The sequence below is a fragment of the Anser brachyrhynchus genome, assembly GCF_964034855.1.
Source record: "Anser brachyrhynchus genome assembly, chromosome: 17".
Lineage (NCBI taxonomy): Eukaryota > Metazoa > Chordata > Aves > Anseriformes > Anatidae > Anser > Anser brachyrhynchus.
This window is the reverse complement of record NC_137710.1, coordinates 2,626,833-2,645,180: the sequence shown is the minus strand read 5'-3', so window position 1 is coordinate 2,645,180 and position 18,348 is coordinate 2,626,833. Positions and strand designations below refer to the sequence as shown.

The 18,348-nt window shown below is 41.4% G+C and overlaps 1 protein-coding gene across 3 annotated transcripts in view; it reads right to left on the bottom strand.

Moving 5' to 3' along the window:
* Positions 1-12: 12 nt before the first annotated feature.
* The window catches only part of CLIP1 (CAP-Gly domain containing linker protein 1), a 69,752-nt gene continuing 51,416 nt past the window's right edge, over positions 13-18,348 (bottom strand). For 2 of the 3 annotated variants that reach the window (XM_080559415.1, XM_080559416.1), the window contains 9 exons: positions 17,574-17,711; positions 16,154-16,260; positions 12,960-13,080; positions 9,229-9,281; positions 3,877-3,994; positions 3,428-3,584; positions 2,823-2,872; positions 1,274-1,398; positions 13-614 (listed from right to left, as the gene is read on the bottom strand). In XM_080559415.1, the coding sequence (XP_080415541.1) occupies positions 392-614; positions 1,274-1,398; positions 2,823-2,872; positions 3,428-3,584; positions 3,877-3,994; positions 9,229-9,281; positions 12,960-13,080; positions 16,154-16,260; positions 17,574-17,711 (1,092 nt within the window). In that variant the 3' untranslated portion in view covers positions 13-391. Of the gene's footprint in view, positions 615-1,273; positions 1,399-1,973; positions 2,873-3,427; positions 3,585-3,876; positions 3,995-9,228; positions 9,282-12,959; positions 13,081-16,153; positions 16,261-17,573; positions 17,712-18,348 lie in introns of all 3 variants that reach the window. The other variant, XR_013940342.1, reaches the window with a different exon arrangement.

Below are 18,348 nucleotides of genomic sequence, written 5' to 3'. Positions count from 1 at the left end.
AACAGCACAAGCTCAAGGTACTTAAATAAGCTTTAATATAACTCTAGGGCTTCGTTCTATACACGGCTTCCCGGCAGCAGCTGCACCAGCGCGAGGGCGGGGCTGGTTAGGAGCTGCAACAAACCCAGAACCTGGGAGGAAACGGCATAAAGTCATTTATTAAATCATTTATTTATATTTCACTTAAGTTTAATAAAGGGAAATAGGGCGTTTATTAGTGGAGGGGGGGGAATATTTGTCAATTTACTGATTCTGGAGTGGATGGGCAAAGGGACTGGGAGCACGGGGTCAACAAACGCCGTCCCTTTTCCTGACATTCAGCACACGCAAATGCTGGTGGTGTGAAGTGTCCGCTCAGTGCGCACAGACAGTCCGACCTCCTGCCCCTGCACTAGAAGGTCTCGTCGTCGTTGCAGTCGGCTGTCCAGTGCCCAAACATCTCGCAGGTGTCGCAGTAGGGGCGCTCCTCCCTCCTGCTGCCGTGGTAAGCCGAGTGGGGAGGCTCCTCCAGCATCTGCGCCTGGGTGGGACAGTCCTCGGTGTCGTGAAGGTCAAAGCAGCCGCAGATATCGCAGAAGAGACGAGGCTTCTTCTTCGACAGGCTTTCTTCCTCACTGCAAGATCAGCACCCGTGCAAGTCAAGCAGGGCGCTTCTCCCTCATAAAGGAGAAAGGTCTGCTTCCTGCCCTCCCCGAAACCCATCTCATTGTTGTTGAAAATAGCGCTGTGGTCAACAAAGACATGAAAACACTACAACAACATTGAAGACCTAACATCTCAACTACCCTGTAGTTCATCACAGTTCCCCGTATTCCCTCACACTACAATATTTACTAAAAAAACCTGCTCTATGCAAATATAGGCACAGGCAGACATTATTTGAAAGGTAACACGTGTAAACTAGTTTCTTTTCCCTTGATAGGAGAGATCTGAGCTCATAATTTACAACACAGGCTTTAGTTCTGTTTCTCTGACAGGATCTCCCTCTCTCAATGTAGTAACAGCATCATAAGGGAAAGACTCTTCTACCTAGCGTGGAAAGGGCCAGCCTCAACCGAGACTGACAACAAACATCACATCAGTGTTTGGGATAGATAAGTGCAGGGGATCAGTCTGCACCACCTGGCATTCCGTAGCGATGGACCTGAATAGATTCAGTCCACGTAAACTCACCATGACAGCTGACACCAGGCTGAGCACCGTGCAGCTGACAGAGCCGACTGCTACCAACGCTTCCCGGAACAAAGCCAAGGTTCCCCTTTCGGATTTATACCTGTCGTAGTTGTTTGTCTCCTCTTCATTGCCGTTGAGGGCTGCTTCGCACATTCTTTGTATTTTCAGGTTCAGTTCTTCATTTCTCCTTTGCAGATCTACTATCACTGAATTCAGGAAGTCAATCTGTGACGTGAAAGAACAAGGCTGAGGACGGCACTTCCAGAGAAAGCAAGCAACATAGGAAAGGCCCTCAAACCAACACGGGCATTAATTTTTACCCGTGTGTTGTTGTCTTACTGAAAGCACAAGTGGAGACTGAAAGAATGGGGGGTAGGAACTGGAAGAAACTTCCCAAAGGACCCCTCAGTACGATTTCTGCTCAGGAGCCAGCTAGTTCAGCCCAGCCCGTGTCTGACAGACATCGGTGGGTGTCAACCCACCACCGATAGTTCAAGCTCGTTTTCTGATGTTACGTTTGAACGTAAAAGCCAGCTGTGTAATTCTGATCAGAATTGCATCTCCGGTCCTCTGGGCCTGCCGCTCAGGTGGGTGCATCGGGGGCGACCGGAGTCACTCCCAGAGCTGCGCTGGAGGCAGCAGTGGGACCGCACAGCGCCCACGCGGCACCTCCCAGAGCTGGCTTCAGTCAGTCACAGGGATCAGTAGTGAGCAGTGCAGAACCCCTGCTGACAGCAAGCATGTAGTGCTTGGCAGATCAACAGGGAGCAAAATACAGAAAGCCAAAAAGCGGAACAAACCTCATGCTGATTGGAAGTATTGTCATCAGCCGGAGAATTCAAGGAGACAAAAAAAAAAAAGAGAGAAAGACTGGTGGTTAGTGTACGTTAATTACACTGCTGCTGGCCTCTGTACAGATACGGCACTAGGAAGGACGCCTGTAGTCAGTGACTGACTCCAGTGACCTAGCAAGAGCCTTCACAGTGGTCAGGAAGCGCTTCTGTTCTCACCGTGCTTCCTAGGCATTTGCTGTCACAGGCAGCCTGTTGCACAGCAGTCTTTCACATGTTCGTTAGGATTATCATACTCCTTGATACAGACTTCTCCTAAATCTGTTACCAAGCGTATGCTACCTGAGCAGCTTCCTTGTCCCACCGCTGCCAACCCTCATTCTGAGCAGAGTTCAACAGTTAAAAACATGCAAAAATCAACAATTTCACCTCAGAAGCTTAGAAGTGGCACTGGAACTCTGGCAGCCCATTTCTCCCAGACGGCAAGCACCAGAGATTCATCGGCCAGGCCTCATTCCTTATTTGTGCCCAAGAAAACTTTGGAAAGGATGGCGAGGAGCAGTTACGAGAGTGCTCTGCTGAGCTGTGCCTCACCAACAGGCTGCGGGTCAAAGTTTGCTACCCATGGTTTTCCTGCTCGCTTCCCCACGTTCTGGTAACAAACCATTTCTCCAATATCTCTTGATTCTAAGTATTTCCTGCCATTAACATTGCCCCTCAGATGCACAAGGTGAAAAGAAAAATCTGTCCATTTTAATCCTGATTTCCAAAATCTGACAGGAACCACGTTTGGAAAAATATTTCAGCCTGCCTACAGACACACTGCTGTTTAGCACGGTGATGTTTCAAACCAAATACCTGCTTCTCTTCCAAGCTTTCGTCTTGAAGTAGATTAGCAGCAATGTCACCTTTAAAGAGAAACAAAAAGGCAAGGCATAAATAGCCAGCAACCTAAAGGGTGAAACATACAATGGCTTATTCAGAGACTGAAATAGTGGAATAATCTCCGGTCTCTAACACATCTTATTCTTCCTGAGCATTCAGGCTAAGTTCCAGTGAGGGTGGCTTTCAGGGGATTTTTTTTTTTTTTTTTTGACCAGTGCATTACAGAAGCATGTTCAATATTGCACGTTATTTATTAAAATACAACCGTGTGTTTAGGTGACAGCGACAGTTCACAAATAAAAGTTTTGGAATTGCTCACGCATGTGTCACTTCCGGACAAATTGCAGCCCTGCCCCTAGTGTGAATGGGGTTAACTGGTAAAACTGGGAGCATTTACATTTTGCAGCTGGTCAGATTTCCTTCATTCAAAAAAAACTTAGCTTTGTCCTACAACAGAAAAGTCACATTTCTCAGGAGGTTCAATTAGTTGAAGCTCGTTTTAACTGTGTTTTGACAGCTGCAAAACCCTGCAAGATTAAAGTTGAAAGCACAGACACAAGAAAAGCTTTCTCTTTTACCTGAGGGGCTAGTTACAGTTAATGGCTCATTGTTTTCCTTGAGCTTTTGCTCCAAGTTTTTCACCTTTTCCTCAAGTTTCAACTTATCAGACTCCAGTGACTTAACCACTGACTGTAAGGTTTTCGCAGAAGCGTTTTCTCCACGAAGCACTGTGATCTGTAAGAGTTACATCGGAATGCTTAGGTCTCCCAGCACGAAGTCAAAGCAGACAGGTACCATTCTAAGGGCTAAACAGCCACCACAAATACATGGCAGCTCTCACCGAACTAGCCAGAGGCACAGGCACTAACTAGGTACATATACATAAAGATTTAATTCTAACATTTAACTATGCTAAATTAATCATTAAATTAAATTAAAATGAATTATCCAACTCTTCAGTAGCAACCCCACAGTCAGACACTTGTAGCTCTAAAGATTGAGAAGCATCCTGCTTTTCCTCATTTACCTCATTTCTGAGTTTTTCCAGTTCTTCATCTTTCTGTGTGATCAAGGCACTAGTATCACTGATGGATTTTTGTAAAGATGCTCTCTCTTCATCAATTTCTTTTTTTAATGTTGATTCTCTAGAAGAAAACCAAATACAACCAGAAATCATCCAAGGAATAGGTTAATGCTGTTGCCTAAAGAAGTTTAAATTAATTTTAAGTAGTAAACTACTGTAAGAAGTTCTTCTTAAATATTAATTCTGTACTTAACTAAGATTCTATATCTGTGTAAACATTTCAGATGTTACAACTGTGGAAACAAAGCAAAAAGTTTACCTAGGTAGTAAAAGCCAGAATCTGCATATCATCGTATCCATTTGAATTTAAAGAAACGAGTCAATAGACTGGGGAGATACAGGATAAACAAACATGTTGCACAATGTTCCACAAAACCTAACATCAGTTTTGTTACTTCCTGAAAATTATTAACAAGCAACAAAACACACATGCAAAGCTCATTGTACAAGTTGTCATGCAAAGCATTGATGATGCTGGAAGTATCAGCTGGTCCTCACTAATTTCAGTTACTTTATTTCCTGAATTAGATACTTCGAGCATTTCTGGGCTTCTAACAACTACTGATCCCTCAGAAACCCTGATTTAATAAATAAACCCTGGGATTTGTTTTGTTTCATGGGAAGGAGGTTTTAGAAAGGAATCCTCCAAAGCAGGCGCAAGCCCTTCCTGTGTACGTGTGTCCAGGCTTCCCGACTTTTTCAGCTGATCTAATAGAGATGGCTTCTGCCTACAGTTCCTGTCCTGCTGGCGTTCTTAAAGCATCACAGCATTACTGTGAGAACGTCGTTGCTAGCAAGTCTTCCTGAGAGGTCACAGGCCACACACAGATGGACAATTGTCCTCTAGTGCTAGGGCTATTGCTACAGAAGTTCAGTACAAGCTGAAAGGTTTTCATTTGTCAAAATAAATAAATAAATGAATGAATAAATAAAGGCCACCAAAACCATTTCTTGCTACTCCAAAATCTGTGTTTACTCGTCTAGAGGAGAAGCCTGATTTGAGAGCACCAAGTGGTGCCCAGCAGCTGGCTGCCAACTCTCCAGGCCTCTGGGGACGAAGCCAGTTTTCTGTGCGATTCCACACGTCCCACTTCAGACGATGGCTGAAGTTAGCTGCTTTTCTTCTTACTAGCTCTGAGAGGGCTGCTGACAAACTAAGCTATCAGAATACATGCCCACTACACAAAAAGCATGAAGACAGTAATTCAAAGAGACCGAATGACATAGTGGTTTCATTTAATAAACGAAACTACGCTCTCTTCGGACTGTTCAAGGGACCAAGAGTGGAACATGTCCTTGTGTGAGGATATGCAGTAGGTAGGGAATAGCTCCTAAGTCCTTACTGAGAAGTTTTTACATCCATGGTATCTACAGTTAGTGAGAGCCACGATACCCAGACCATGAAATACAATAAACCTCGCTGACTCAAGATAAATAGGAAACTCAACAATGAGAGCACAATTAACGTAATTCTTTCATTGTTAAGATTATACTCAGGAATGGAAGCAGCAAGTGGAGAATCTGGGGTTTAGAAAAGCTGATGCAGCTACCAAAAAAAACCCAAAGGTTGATTTTGGTACATTTTTACAATGAGAGAATTAATATAAACAGAAACACAAGTTGCAGACTGCACAATCTTGCCTTCAAATACAAGTTGTGCTCCTGCTAACAAAAAGGGCAGTGGCATTTAACAGCCTTCCTCCTTATCCCTTGCCAAGCCCGGTTCAGCAGAGCACTGAAAGCACGACAGCAGTCTCTGTGCTTTTCCGCAGCATTATTTACATGCTCCAGCCTGCCCCATGTTTTTAAATGCCTTGCTGAATTGGATCAGAAGCACAGGGTGGTGCTGTGGGAAAGTAATGTCCTGGCAGTGTACAGGACACTGCTGCCGCCTCTGATCCACAGAGCTGCAACCCCACCGTGTACCGAAGGATGGGGAAACGGGAAAGGACGTCTGCATGATGCTGCTCACAAGCTCTCCCCTACCTGAGACTTTGCCCAGGTTTCCCTTTGCTCTGCACGCGGCTGTAAAAGGGCAGGTGGAAACCCCAGCGACTTGCCTCATGCTCCGGAACTTGCTATTAAGGCAATGTTTCTATTTTTTGGTCAGATCCTCGTCTTAGAGATCAAGGGCAGGCGTGTGCTTTTTGTACAAACATAGTTAACTTGCCATTTATTGGCCTTGTAAAAAGGAGGCAGAAGCATTCAGGTGGTTGAAAAAGGTAAACAGTTTGTAAGCGTATTAATATATATTTACAAATTCAATATAGGAGTCTAGAGTACTATAACACAAGGAAAAAGAAACAAGAGAAGAAAAGAGGAGAGAAAGCGAGAGGGGGAAAAAGGCGCCTGTGTGAAAGCATTGCTTTTTTGCTTTTACAGGGCAGTCTTTCCAGGAGCAATCCTTTACAGCTCCAGTTAGAGGCCCTCTAAAACGTACAAACTGGAAAGTACAAATGTAGTCGGTGTATGTCACTAATTACTTATCCAAGTGGGGAACACGGCATCCACACGGTGACCCAGTGAGCTTAAAACCTTTCCCCTGCCAGTTCATATCCAAAATCCCTGCTGGGCAGCAGGGATTGAAGGGGGGCCAGGGGAGACAAGACTGTCAATTCATACACCATTTTAAAATTTTATATTCTAGAGGAGGTTAAGCCTTATTTTGAGCACAGTATGTGGAACTCATGGGAGACAATGAGATTTGTTGTTGTTGTTGTTTTGTTTAACATTGGAAAAAAAAAATCACCCAGATTCTTCCCTTACTACAAAAATAAGAAATTCTAAGAATGAAGCAAGTACCTTAAAGTGTTACTGGGCAAGCTTTAAAAATGCAAGATAACAAGAACCAAACGTTAGAAACGTGGAGTAGAAATGCAAAATACTATTAGGAAGAACTAAATTTGCACCAAGGCGCTTTTTTGTTTTGGTAAAAAAATATAGACTATATAACATATGTATATATATATATATATATTGCTGAGTGTTTTACAAAACAAAAGCAAGACACCAAGGGACAAAGGCAGCCAAAATATGTACAACAACTTTACTAAAAAAAAATATATATATTATTTATTGTAACGTGGATAGACTTTCTTGAGTCTTACCATTAAAGACACACAGATATAGCAAAGGAAGCAAGGGTAGGAAAGGGAAGAGAGAGGAATGAAATGAGTATCGATAAATAGCGCAAGCTCAAAGACAGTAAGACAGTCAGCAACCCACAGTGAACCTAATGAACTGGAGTAACACAGAACCCCCTCAGAGTCATAAATATTAATCTCCTGCCACTCCTAGCTGGACTATTTCATAGAGAGTTGCTAAATTCCTGTGGGTGGAAGGAAGGTGGGAAAGCTACTGTTAGAGATTTGACCTAATTGAAATAAATAGATGTCTCTGTTTCAGCATCTCGAATTCTGAAGATAAAAGGAAGAAATTATTGCTCATCACCAACTTCAGTGGAGTTTGGGAATTTAGAGAGACACCTTTTTTATTTAATTAGTTCTTCGTTCAGCCTAAATTTTTTGTTAGGAAATAAGGCCATATGCTTCCATTTTTTAACCCCTCATGGCCTGCAGTTTTCTTCAGTAACACAGACTATTTCTGCTACTTGTTTTATCCGTTCTATTGGAGTTTATTCAACACTGTTGAGAAATGTCATTAAGCCAGTCACAAACTTGGGCATCTCAGTGTAACCAACTGAAGGTAAGCACAGATGTACCTGACAACCCTGAAAGTAACGTTAACATTCACTCTGATGATTTCATGTTTATCTAGGCTATTTCAGGCAGCTCTTACAGAGTAAAAACAGACATAAAATTAACTGCTAAATACATTTTCAGTGCAGACACATCTGCATTACAGACAGTTACACTATTTAAAATAATTCTCACCACCATTTTAAATATGTATTTTAAATATGTATTTAAATTTTTTTGTATTTAAAATACATTAAATATGTATTTTAAAACATCTCAATTAATGGGCTATAAACAGCATTGTAAGCTGTCAGCAGCATGAATAAGGGGGATCCCTTTTCGCTTCCTTCATCCACATCAGATATGCTCGAGATGATCCTCAATTGGTATAAACTCAGTAATTACTGTGGATGTCAAACAGTCTTTACACCAGCTAAAGAATACTATCTTCTCCTTCACCTCTTTTTAAAAAATAAGTGACTTACACCTATGCTATTACATGCAGCTAAAGACCAAGTGAGCCAGTTCTTAAGGCTGGTTAAAGCTGGAGCTTCAGCTGTTGCCTTGCCTCTCTGTTTAATGACTAATTAAACCGTTGCATTCTCCGAGAGTAATGCACAACCTAAAGCTTCCTATGTGCATGCTGTCCTTTCAAAGTGAGAGAGAGAAAGTATGGTGCAGATTCTGCAAAGTAACAGATTATTAGGGAATAAAAACAGGCCCAGTGTATCTGCTGAGTAGCCAAGGATGGGCATGACTACTGAGGTGCCATTCACCGTCTTTTTTGCAACCATTGTTAATGCACGAAATTATAACAGGGTTTTGTTTGTTTTGCTTGGTGCACACTTGGTGTCATGGAGAACTGCACCTTTTTCTAGGAATTTATACAATTACTTTTGAAAAGCCTACATTTTTCTGAATACCTTGTGGTACATGGCCAATTGGCTTTCCCTATAAATAGCAGGAAGACCGTACAGTTTGTAACTTGGGACCATTTATTGAATAGCACGGTTTACAAAGGGATGCCCCCGTCACCCAGGACAAATCTCCTGGTATTTAAAAGCAGTGCTGAATGAACTGCAATAACTACTGATAAAGGAAATGAATATCTCAAAACTGTAACAACAAGCCACCAACAGCTGAATAACTGCCTTTAGTGTTATTTTAAATAACAATCCTTATCATCACTATCTTTCCATTACTCCTTAAGAACTTGACTGGGGAGGATCTGTACGTATGATGTTTATCAGACTGATGAACAATCCAATATTCCAGAGCAAACTAAAATCAAACGCTAAACTGCTTACTGAAAACGAAGAGAACTAGTACAATGCAAGAGGTGCATAACTAAAGAGAAAATGGTAAATACCTCTTCTTAGATGTTTTTTTCTTATATTAATAATTACTTTTTCATCTCACTTTTAATAAAGAAAACGCAGAAGATACCATCCATAAGCCCAACCTGTGTAACAACCTCAGTACTTTTCACTACAATAGGCGTGAACTGCTTTTCCTTAGCACTGTTTTTGTATTATGTTTTTTTTTTCAAATTTTCTGTAGGACCACATAGTTCAATACACATCAGAAGAAAACTTACCTCTTTTTCATCTCTAATAACTGGTTATTGAGTACTGATCTCTCCTCTTCCAGCTAAAACACAAACACAAAAACCCTACAGTTAATACACCGTGGATTATTTCTTTAATACAATGTATCAGAACATCATTATCATTGTAAAACAGACACAGGAGGCTACAGAACCTAAAAATCCTTAAAGTAATCAATTTTCTTCCAGGACAATGCAGGCACACAAATGCGAATCATTCAGTGACTAATTCATATTAGCTAGTGAGGGGTTGTTACTGCTTTACTTTGAGGTCCTGTGCACACAAAAGAGGTGTGAGGCTTAGCGCTGCCTTACACAGTACGTCTTGGCCTCCTGCAAGCACCAAAGAGAATTGTGTTTGTGCGCCCAGCTATTAAGTTTAGCCCAGTATTGATGAATTACTGGATTTGGTGTCATTTTGACCTGGATAATTGTACTACTGATCCGTATTCATTACTGTACCGCTATATGGAGATTAAATAATTTATCCCTAAAGCTGTTGGTCTGGTGTCTGTTACCGTCTCCCAGACCTGTGATTCCGCGGGGCCACATTAAGCCCTCACAACTAGCGAGAACTAGATGAGTGGGTTTTGTGTAGAGCAAGACAGAAATGGATGCTAAAGAGAGAAAAGTTTAGGAGAGCAAACGTTAAGGGAGTTTTGCAGCTTCTAAACCACTGTTGCAGCTGCACCCAGTCATGAATCAAGCTTGGAGCAACTTTATGGTAGAAAGGGCACCCTCTTCTCTCATCAACAGTTCTCCAGCAATCTGTTCTCTTGTCAGCCTCAGAGCAGACATCTCACATACCTTGTACAAAAGATGGACCAGCTCGGCTAATAGATAATTCTGCAGTTGTTTTGTTTTGTTTTCCAATGAAATTAAAATGCCTGGGCAGGTCTGAGGCTCTTCAAATACTTCAGCAAATAAATTGAAGCCAGAAATGTTCCCCAAGCTCAGCATGTATCTGACCAGGAATCTTTAACTAATTACAGACAGCTAATTATTTGTGAATCGATATAGAAAAACACCCCCAGCATCTTTAGTATAAGGCACTTTAACCTTTAGATGTCAGGATAAATCATTCATGAAAGAGTATCCATTAATTTTGCAAAGTGTGTCATATGCAGCCACAGAGTCACTAACCCAACTGACTAACACACTTGCTGGAATTTATATAGTTACCATAGTGACTGCTCAAAATACTTAAAACATACGCTTGCTACCTTTCTGGCTGCATTTTAATAGGCACATGCACAGAAACGCAGCCTGAAGCACTGCTTCCTATCATCCAGTTTTTCAGCAACCCTGCTCCATGTCCGACCTCCTCATTGTTAGCACGAACACTTGTTCTCTTAAATCTAATTGAGCAATTCTTCATGGCAACATTTTTTCTGTTCCCACAGACAGCCTGAAGCAAGGAACTCCAAACCATGCTGTCACTTGGTGCCTAAACACAGCGTACATTCACCCAAGTAACAGCAAAACATAAGCGTCGGTGGGAATCGGTGAGCTTGTGCTAGCCTGAGGTCTGGCTATCAGCGCTAGAAGCCTTGAGGCCAGCTCATTTTGTAGCTGTTTCAATAAGAGAACCTGCCTGAGTCAAAGGTAGGACAAGCAGACTGTAAGTTTAGGTTAGGTAAGGTCTAAAGGGAACACGAAAAAAGTGGCATTCCCAAGGGCAGCAGCAGATTTCCATCAGTGCTAAAATGATGGTTAGTACTTGAAGGCCCCAGAGGGGACAGAATGCTGTTAGCAGAACCTCTGCCTCCAGTGCCAAGGAACCACGAGACACAACGGTTTCGGCAGGTATGCTGCACGCGTCATCAGTACGAACTGCACTGAGGAAAGCTGTGCTCGTTAGTGATGTGACACCTGGAAGGAAACCTGCGTTCTCCATGACACCATTTGCCTCTGTTCCTTTTGCCACGAAAAGAATTTCCTGGAATGTGCAAGGCCCCTTCCCGGCTGCTAGGAGGCCATGCAGGTTACTAGGCTTACAGGTGCCATAGCCCAAACATTACACCTAAGCAATGCAACAGCATTGCCACGTTGCCAAGGCTCAAATTTGAAATTTGCAGGTAAGCAGACTGTTGCTTCAAGCTCTAGCAGACTTCCAAGTCCAATCTACTGCAGCCATCCGCTCACAGAAAGAAAAGGCCATGGTGTGAGTGAACTGAGGGCGCTACAATTTGCGAGATAACTGAGTCTGTGCTTCGTGGACTTCTCTGTCCTGGCAATTAGAGGATTTTAAGCAACCTACCGACCTGACAGATCCACAGGTCGGTAGGATGCAGACAGCAAGACTCCTCTGCAAGTTCATCTGGAAACTACAGAGGCCACAGAATGAGGTTGCAATCACCACTGCCAGCCTACGCCTGGGGGGCTGAAGGGTCCCTCCTCCCTCCAGGGACTTTCTGAACATCAACCCTGGCCACGTACGTTAGGCAGAAAGATTTGACCAGTGTCGCCGAATCACTTTCAAGTTACAACTCTTTCTGAAAAGAACAGGTTGCCTCAAAGATTCTGAAATAATTTAAGAAAACAAGTGGGAGCGGGGAGCAGAGCTCCCACTGGCTGTTTAGGATGACAGCATTCTCTTGTCACATCACTACTCAGTTGCGGCATGAGTCAGTGCTGGAGCCCACACGTCTGGGACTCTTGTTAATCATCTCCAAAGGCCCTTCAGGATGAAGAAGCTCGTGCATTACTCCTAGCAGCAGCCAAAAGGATTTAGAAACTTGCCAGATCTGTATTTACTCATCCTCAGTATTTCAAAGCAGGTACCTTGGGGGAAAAAGTCAGCCTCTTGGCTTTAAAAGCATTAGCCTACATTGCAGAATGGAAGACATCTGTTCCACTGCCACCGAGAACAGGCATACCCTTCTTCTGCAGAAGTGCTCTCAGAAAGGCCGTGTGTAAAACATGTCCCACACACTCGTGCTTTTGGACTAGAGCTTCCAAAGATGCCTTCATGGTGTGGCTATCACTGGAACTGCTCCACGAGAAACGAAACCACGTTTAATGGTTTTAAATCTAATTTCTCTTTTGGCAACTACCAGCATTAGAAGCTGTATAACTAAGCCCATACTTTAAGATTCCAACATGTGCAAATGCAAGAAGTAGAAATATACAAATAAATAGTCTTTTTTCACTATAAACTACCACCAGAAAAAAATCTCACCTCAATTCTAGTCCTCCATGTACCCGGTACCTTACTGCAACACTGTTCGTGTACATGCACAGTATCGAGTCTAAGCAAGCATATGTGTGCATAGTGCTTTTTATAGACTCCAACCGAGCAGTTTTAAATAGTATGCTGAAAGACATCCCAAATACTCTTTTTAGTGGGAAGGGAGAGCAAGAATAAGGAGAAGAATTAAATAAATGGATTTCCTTAGTTCTGGTTAGACGGAGATATCATAATTGTATAACAAAATCACTCCTGACAGAAATAGCAAGTGTCTGCTAATACATTTGGCTAAAGCATATTTAATTTATGCTTATTTCCAAGCCTCCTAAGTATCCTTCACAGGTTACGCAACCTTCTGTTAGCCTGCAGTTCTAACCTCCCAATGCAGGTGGTTTCCAAATTTATTTTAAAATATTCTCAGAACAACTCATCTTTCAATCACAAACATGCAGTGCAACGTCACCCAGACAGCAGTGGAAACAGCATGTACAGCACTTTCACCATAGATCAGGAAACGTTCCAGCCACTCTACCTTCTGATGACTTGTGACTTCGTCCCTGCTTCTGCCCAGCTCCTCGGCAAGTTTCACGTTCTCCTCTTGCAAAGCTGCAAGCTGCTGGGACTTCTGAGCAGCTGCCAGCTTCAGCGCTTCGCTGCGAGGACAGAGAGTGCATTGTTACCATAGGAACGAGAGAGGCAAGAAAAAACTGTGGGAGAGAATCAGCTTCACAGCTTGGAAAAATACATCTAGGTCACGTGGCGATCTATAAGAAAGGTGACGCTCCACGCCTCAGATGCACACAGATAGGGCTAGCCCTGAAAGGCGGTGGCAGCACAAAATGACTACTTCCTTCTCCTTGGCATGCAGCAGGTGCTCAGGGAGGTACAAGGTAAGCTCAGCCTGCTGGTGCTGCATGTTTCCGATGGTTAACAAGAACCTGCATTCAGAAACGTGCCTGACACGGTGCGGTTTGACAGGACTGCTGGTGAGCTTTACAGCCCAGACTTCCTCAGAAATGAATGTCTGTGTATTTTGTAGGAGAAAACATGTGAATTGCTTAAAAAAAAAATGGTTCCACTTATTTAAATACTTCCTACAAGGTCTGACACCTGAACAACCAAGAACGTGCAGAATCACAGGAGGCAAACCAGGAAAACATTGACTCTGCTGTCATTAGTTTAATGGACACAAAACCAAATCTGAGCTATAAAAATGGATCTGTAGGTTCCATTAGCCTATGTTGTCCATAATACATGTGGTTTCCTTAAAGTACGTTTATTTTCAAGTTTTGTTTTTTTTTAAATTGCATGCTTGCCTGTGACATAAGTGACTAACACAAGTTCTTATAACATTCGACAACTTATTTTAAAAAATGAAAAAGGTGTCCTTCACTTCATGAAATGGGAACTTCTGTGTCTGGGTTTTGTTTTGGTAACAAGCACTCTCGGTACTCCTATGTGCCAATATTGCAGAGTTAAACCCTGACTGGAATATTAAAAATATTTTTATTGCCGTGGGAGGTAGAAGAACCCATAAGTCAGAAACTTATTCAAGCACTTCAAAATAAAACAACTCTACAGTTTGTTATTGGGCACATTTGGACAAAACAAAGTCAGATTTAGAGCTTAGCACATAATATGAAGAAATGGCTGGAAAATCTTAGTCAATCTCTGAGCTCTAACTACACCAATTTTTAGTTATCTAGTCCTTGACCAATTTCCAATCTAAACCACTTTGACTGGACTAAGCAGGCGAGCTCACATCACCGACTATTGATTCAAATTATCTCTGTATGAATACACTTGCTGATGCAGGAACGTACCTATTTTTAACTGTGATTGTTTGTTGAACTGCAGTACTAACCAGTCTCTTCTTTTTGTTTTTGGCATTTAAGCAGAAATTCGGGGTATTATTAAAACACACACAAAACACTGGGGTCAATCTCTGTGAAACACTGCCCTGTGCTTACTACCCAGGAATTTTGAATTGATAGCTTAAAGTGCACTTGACAATAGGCAATAGTAAATGAATACACAACATCCAGCTGTTAGCTCCGATTTTCTTCATCTTATTTTTCCATGGAAGAAGCTCTTTTACAAAGCAAACCAATTCCATTGCACTATCTTCCCACCTCCAAAAGGCACCGATCTGGAGGCAGCAGTGTTGCCCTAACTACAGCCAGAGCTCCTGGGGACAAAACTTCCCCTCTCCTCTCTTTCACAAAGGCAAGGCACCACGTTCATCAACTGACGTCTCAGGGGTGTTCTCACTACCCTCATTACCACCGATCAAGAAATGCCTATTATCAAGCTAACACCTCACTGTAATTAAAACAGGCAGCACACAAAATAACTATGACAAAGATCAATTAAATATCAACCAGACCAGCAACCACTTATCCACAGTGTCTCATACCACTGGTAACTAGAGACCATATCCAGCAACTGTCTGGATTAATCTTAAGCAGAAAAAAAAAAATAAAAATAAAAAGCACAGTTATCAGAATCATGAGAACACCTTTCAGTACAGAGGATTTTCGAGGAAGTAATTTCTATAAATATTAGATTGTAATTTGTCGGGCAGAATTTATATTTTGTCTTTCCATGAAATCAGTCTGCTACCCCATGCTGTCCTAAGCATGAGAGCAACTAGTCTAGAAATCATTATTTTGCTTTGGCATTTCCCACGTGCATAGAGGCAGGCAGGAATTGCAGAATGAAATCCAGCCTTTCTCGGACGAGGTTGCTCTCTATACAGACAGGCATGCAGTTTTTTAAAAGCAAGCAGTAAAATCTGTCAGTCGTAGAGAACTTAGAATTTATTCTGTGTGCTGATTTCCTTTGTGTGCTGTCTTCACCTCAGAGCAGCGGTAAGAACTGTCACAAAATGACTTATGAAGCTAATAACAATAATTAGTCACAGCTACTCTTGGCTATCAGTCCATATCCCAGATTCCAGCTCTCACTCTGTGAGTCAAGAAATTCTTCTCAGAGTGGGAACAGAGACTTGTGATTTAATGCTTTACATCTCTGAAAGCCAGGGGACATGCAGCTACTGCAGGGTAGCAATAATTAGGCTGGATTTTTGTTCATGGTGGCACACTAAAAGCTTTGATACAATGACATTCCACGTACAAATTACTTTATATCAGATGCTTTGCAGTTAATTTGTGTACAATGCCACACGTTATTCATTTGTAGCTCATAAGAGGTAGTTTCTCAAATAAAGCATCTCAAATGTTAAGAAATTAACTCTACTTTTACATAGTTCTATATATGGCATTTGTATGGTACCAGTTAGAAAATCAGTCCATAGCATGGCACCAGGAATAAACTGGGTAAGGCCATAAATGAAAAATGAAAGCAGAAACAGATTTTCTATAAACAAAGTCTCTTAAAACTACTTAACACTCCAAGGATACTCGTAATCAAATCCAAACAGGATTTCTTGACAATAAAACCTTTAAAGTAATCTAGTGCCCTCAGGTGGCAGAACGATATAATTCCTCCAACAAACATAACGTTTCAAACCAAGCTTGAAGTGAAGGATTTCTTCAATAACTTGAGAATTCAGGAGCACTGTTCTGATTTGAAGTTATACGCACATCAAACTAGTATTTAAGTTTGACCTGCCTTATAAGCGAGGATACTGGAGATGTACTGAAAGACTTTTTTTTAATGAAAGGTAAAAGTAATGGTTTAAAAAATTCACATAGAAATACTTACAATTCTTTTCTAAGTTCTTCCACTTTCTTGTTCTCTAGGTTTAGAAGCTCTTTTGATTTAGTAAGTTCCTCTTCATTTTTCAAGTTGTTTTGTTTAAGCATGTCCAACTTAAAGAGGAAAAAGAACTCATTACACTAATGAAACAGTAATGTTTCGAGGTGCAGCATTCAGAAGAGATATTCAGAAAAATGGAGGAAGTGACCTGAGCTGATCCACTTTATCATCATTATTTGTTAAATTAATTCTGACTTCACACTGAGAAGCATTTGTCTAGCAAAATTTGTTATGAGCCTTTCTGAATTCAAGTCTAGCAGCACAAAAACTTGGTGTCCACTGAAGAGGAGCTTACAGTAATCTGATGTATAGACCCTGGTATAAAATGTAAAGCTCCAAAGCACCTCCATTTTAAATGCTGTGCAACTCAAAGCATTATTTTTCTAACTCAACACTTCTTGTTAAAAATAGCTGTTCCCTTTGATATTTATTCTTCCAAGGTAACTGATAAAAAGTTCTTGCTTTACCATACCTTTATTTCCAAGAAACGGGAGGCTGAATGCTGTGCTTGCAACCGTAAGTAATCAATTCCTTCCAGAGATCGTGTTGCACAGGTTGAATTGTTGCATATCTATTTACTGAGCTTGTATCTACCACATAAATACCACAAGCTTGTGAACCTTATTTGTTCACATTCAGTGACACATTATCTTACATAACAGATAATCTTCAGTCACTCTCAAGGCATTACAGGACCCTGTGGTTGCCTTATTTTTTTTTAATCCAGAAAGTGAACTCCTGCCACTATTAACGTCACTGATTTTAATTCTCGAGCGATCAGATCTCCTTGGAAATCATTACCATTTCAGAACAAGCTGTTGCATTTAGGTTAGCCCAGCTGTTCACTACCCATTATTACAAGAGATGCAAAAGATGAAAATAGCCATCAACAAGAGGCCACGGAGTGCTCAAGATCTGCAGAAGAGTTCCCAGTTCAATGTTAGTTCAAGATTCTCTGAGGCCAAAGAGTGTAAGAGAGATCAGTGAGGACATTTTCCCTGCTTTCAAACCCTGATGTATCACGAAGTGGTGGAAGGGCATAGACTGAAGAACGGGTCCCTGGAGGAACTGATGTATTTCTTGGACTGTAAGTTCTTTGGGACAGCTGTGCCAATGCATTTATTTGTACAGTGCATAGGTCAGTGGTATTTGTACCTTGTCAGACCTTGCAGCACTTCACTGGGGTGTGAAGCTGCAACCCATACAACCAGGAAACTGAAGCATGATTTTGTCTTTGGTTTCATCCCAGAAAGTAACCAAAGCCTAAAACACATATTTCACAAACTGCATACGCACTGCAAGAAAGATCCAAGTCACTTACAAACCGGGCAATACTTTTCAGATAAAAGCATTTAAATGTGATTACCTCATTCTGCAGCTTCTCATTTGTCTGTCTAGAGTTCTCCAAAGAAGCCAAAGTTTCAATCTTTTCTTTGTGAATGGCATCCTTCTCTTTGGTCACCTTCTCCACAGTCTGTAAAACATCTTCTGCCATTTTGACAGCCTGTGTATAAAGTGAGGATGGAGGAGAAGAAAGTATTACCAGTGGGACCTCTGAAAGCAAACCCACAATACTTTATGCACAGCTCCACTGTTTGCCAGATGCTTTCCAATTAAACAAGGACTTCAACTCTGAATTTGCATTCTGAAGCTGGCATAAAGTGTAAAAATAAACGGACGTGAGTAGATTCAGTTCCATGCAGAAACCCCATGCTTGGGTCACCACTTAGCCCATTTCTTCCTTTCTTTTTTATTTCCTGGATTTCTATTTACAACTGTGATTGCTCTTAGACTTCTGAATATTTTAGACAGTAGTAGTTCGTATATATTCACTTCCAACAAACTTTTCTATTTTCAGAGAATGTGGAATTATAACAATTGATAAAAATTTGAATGTAAATTAAAAAATAATTAGGAAATAGACCAATTATCACATCATTTTAGTGTTGTTTGTTATGCCCTCATAAAATGAAATAATTCACAAGTATATTATTAAAGTACCAAGGTAGGCATAAGCCATTCCTATAGAATACAAAATGGATTCAATATATCCTAAGTGATTTTATGGGCTTTGAGCCAAGGTGAAATTCAAAATGTTATTCAGAATTTGTTGGCGGTGAATACAAAACACTTCTGTGAAT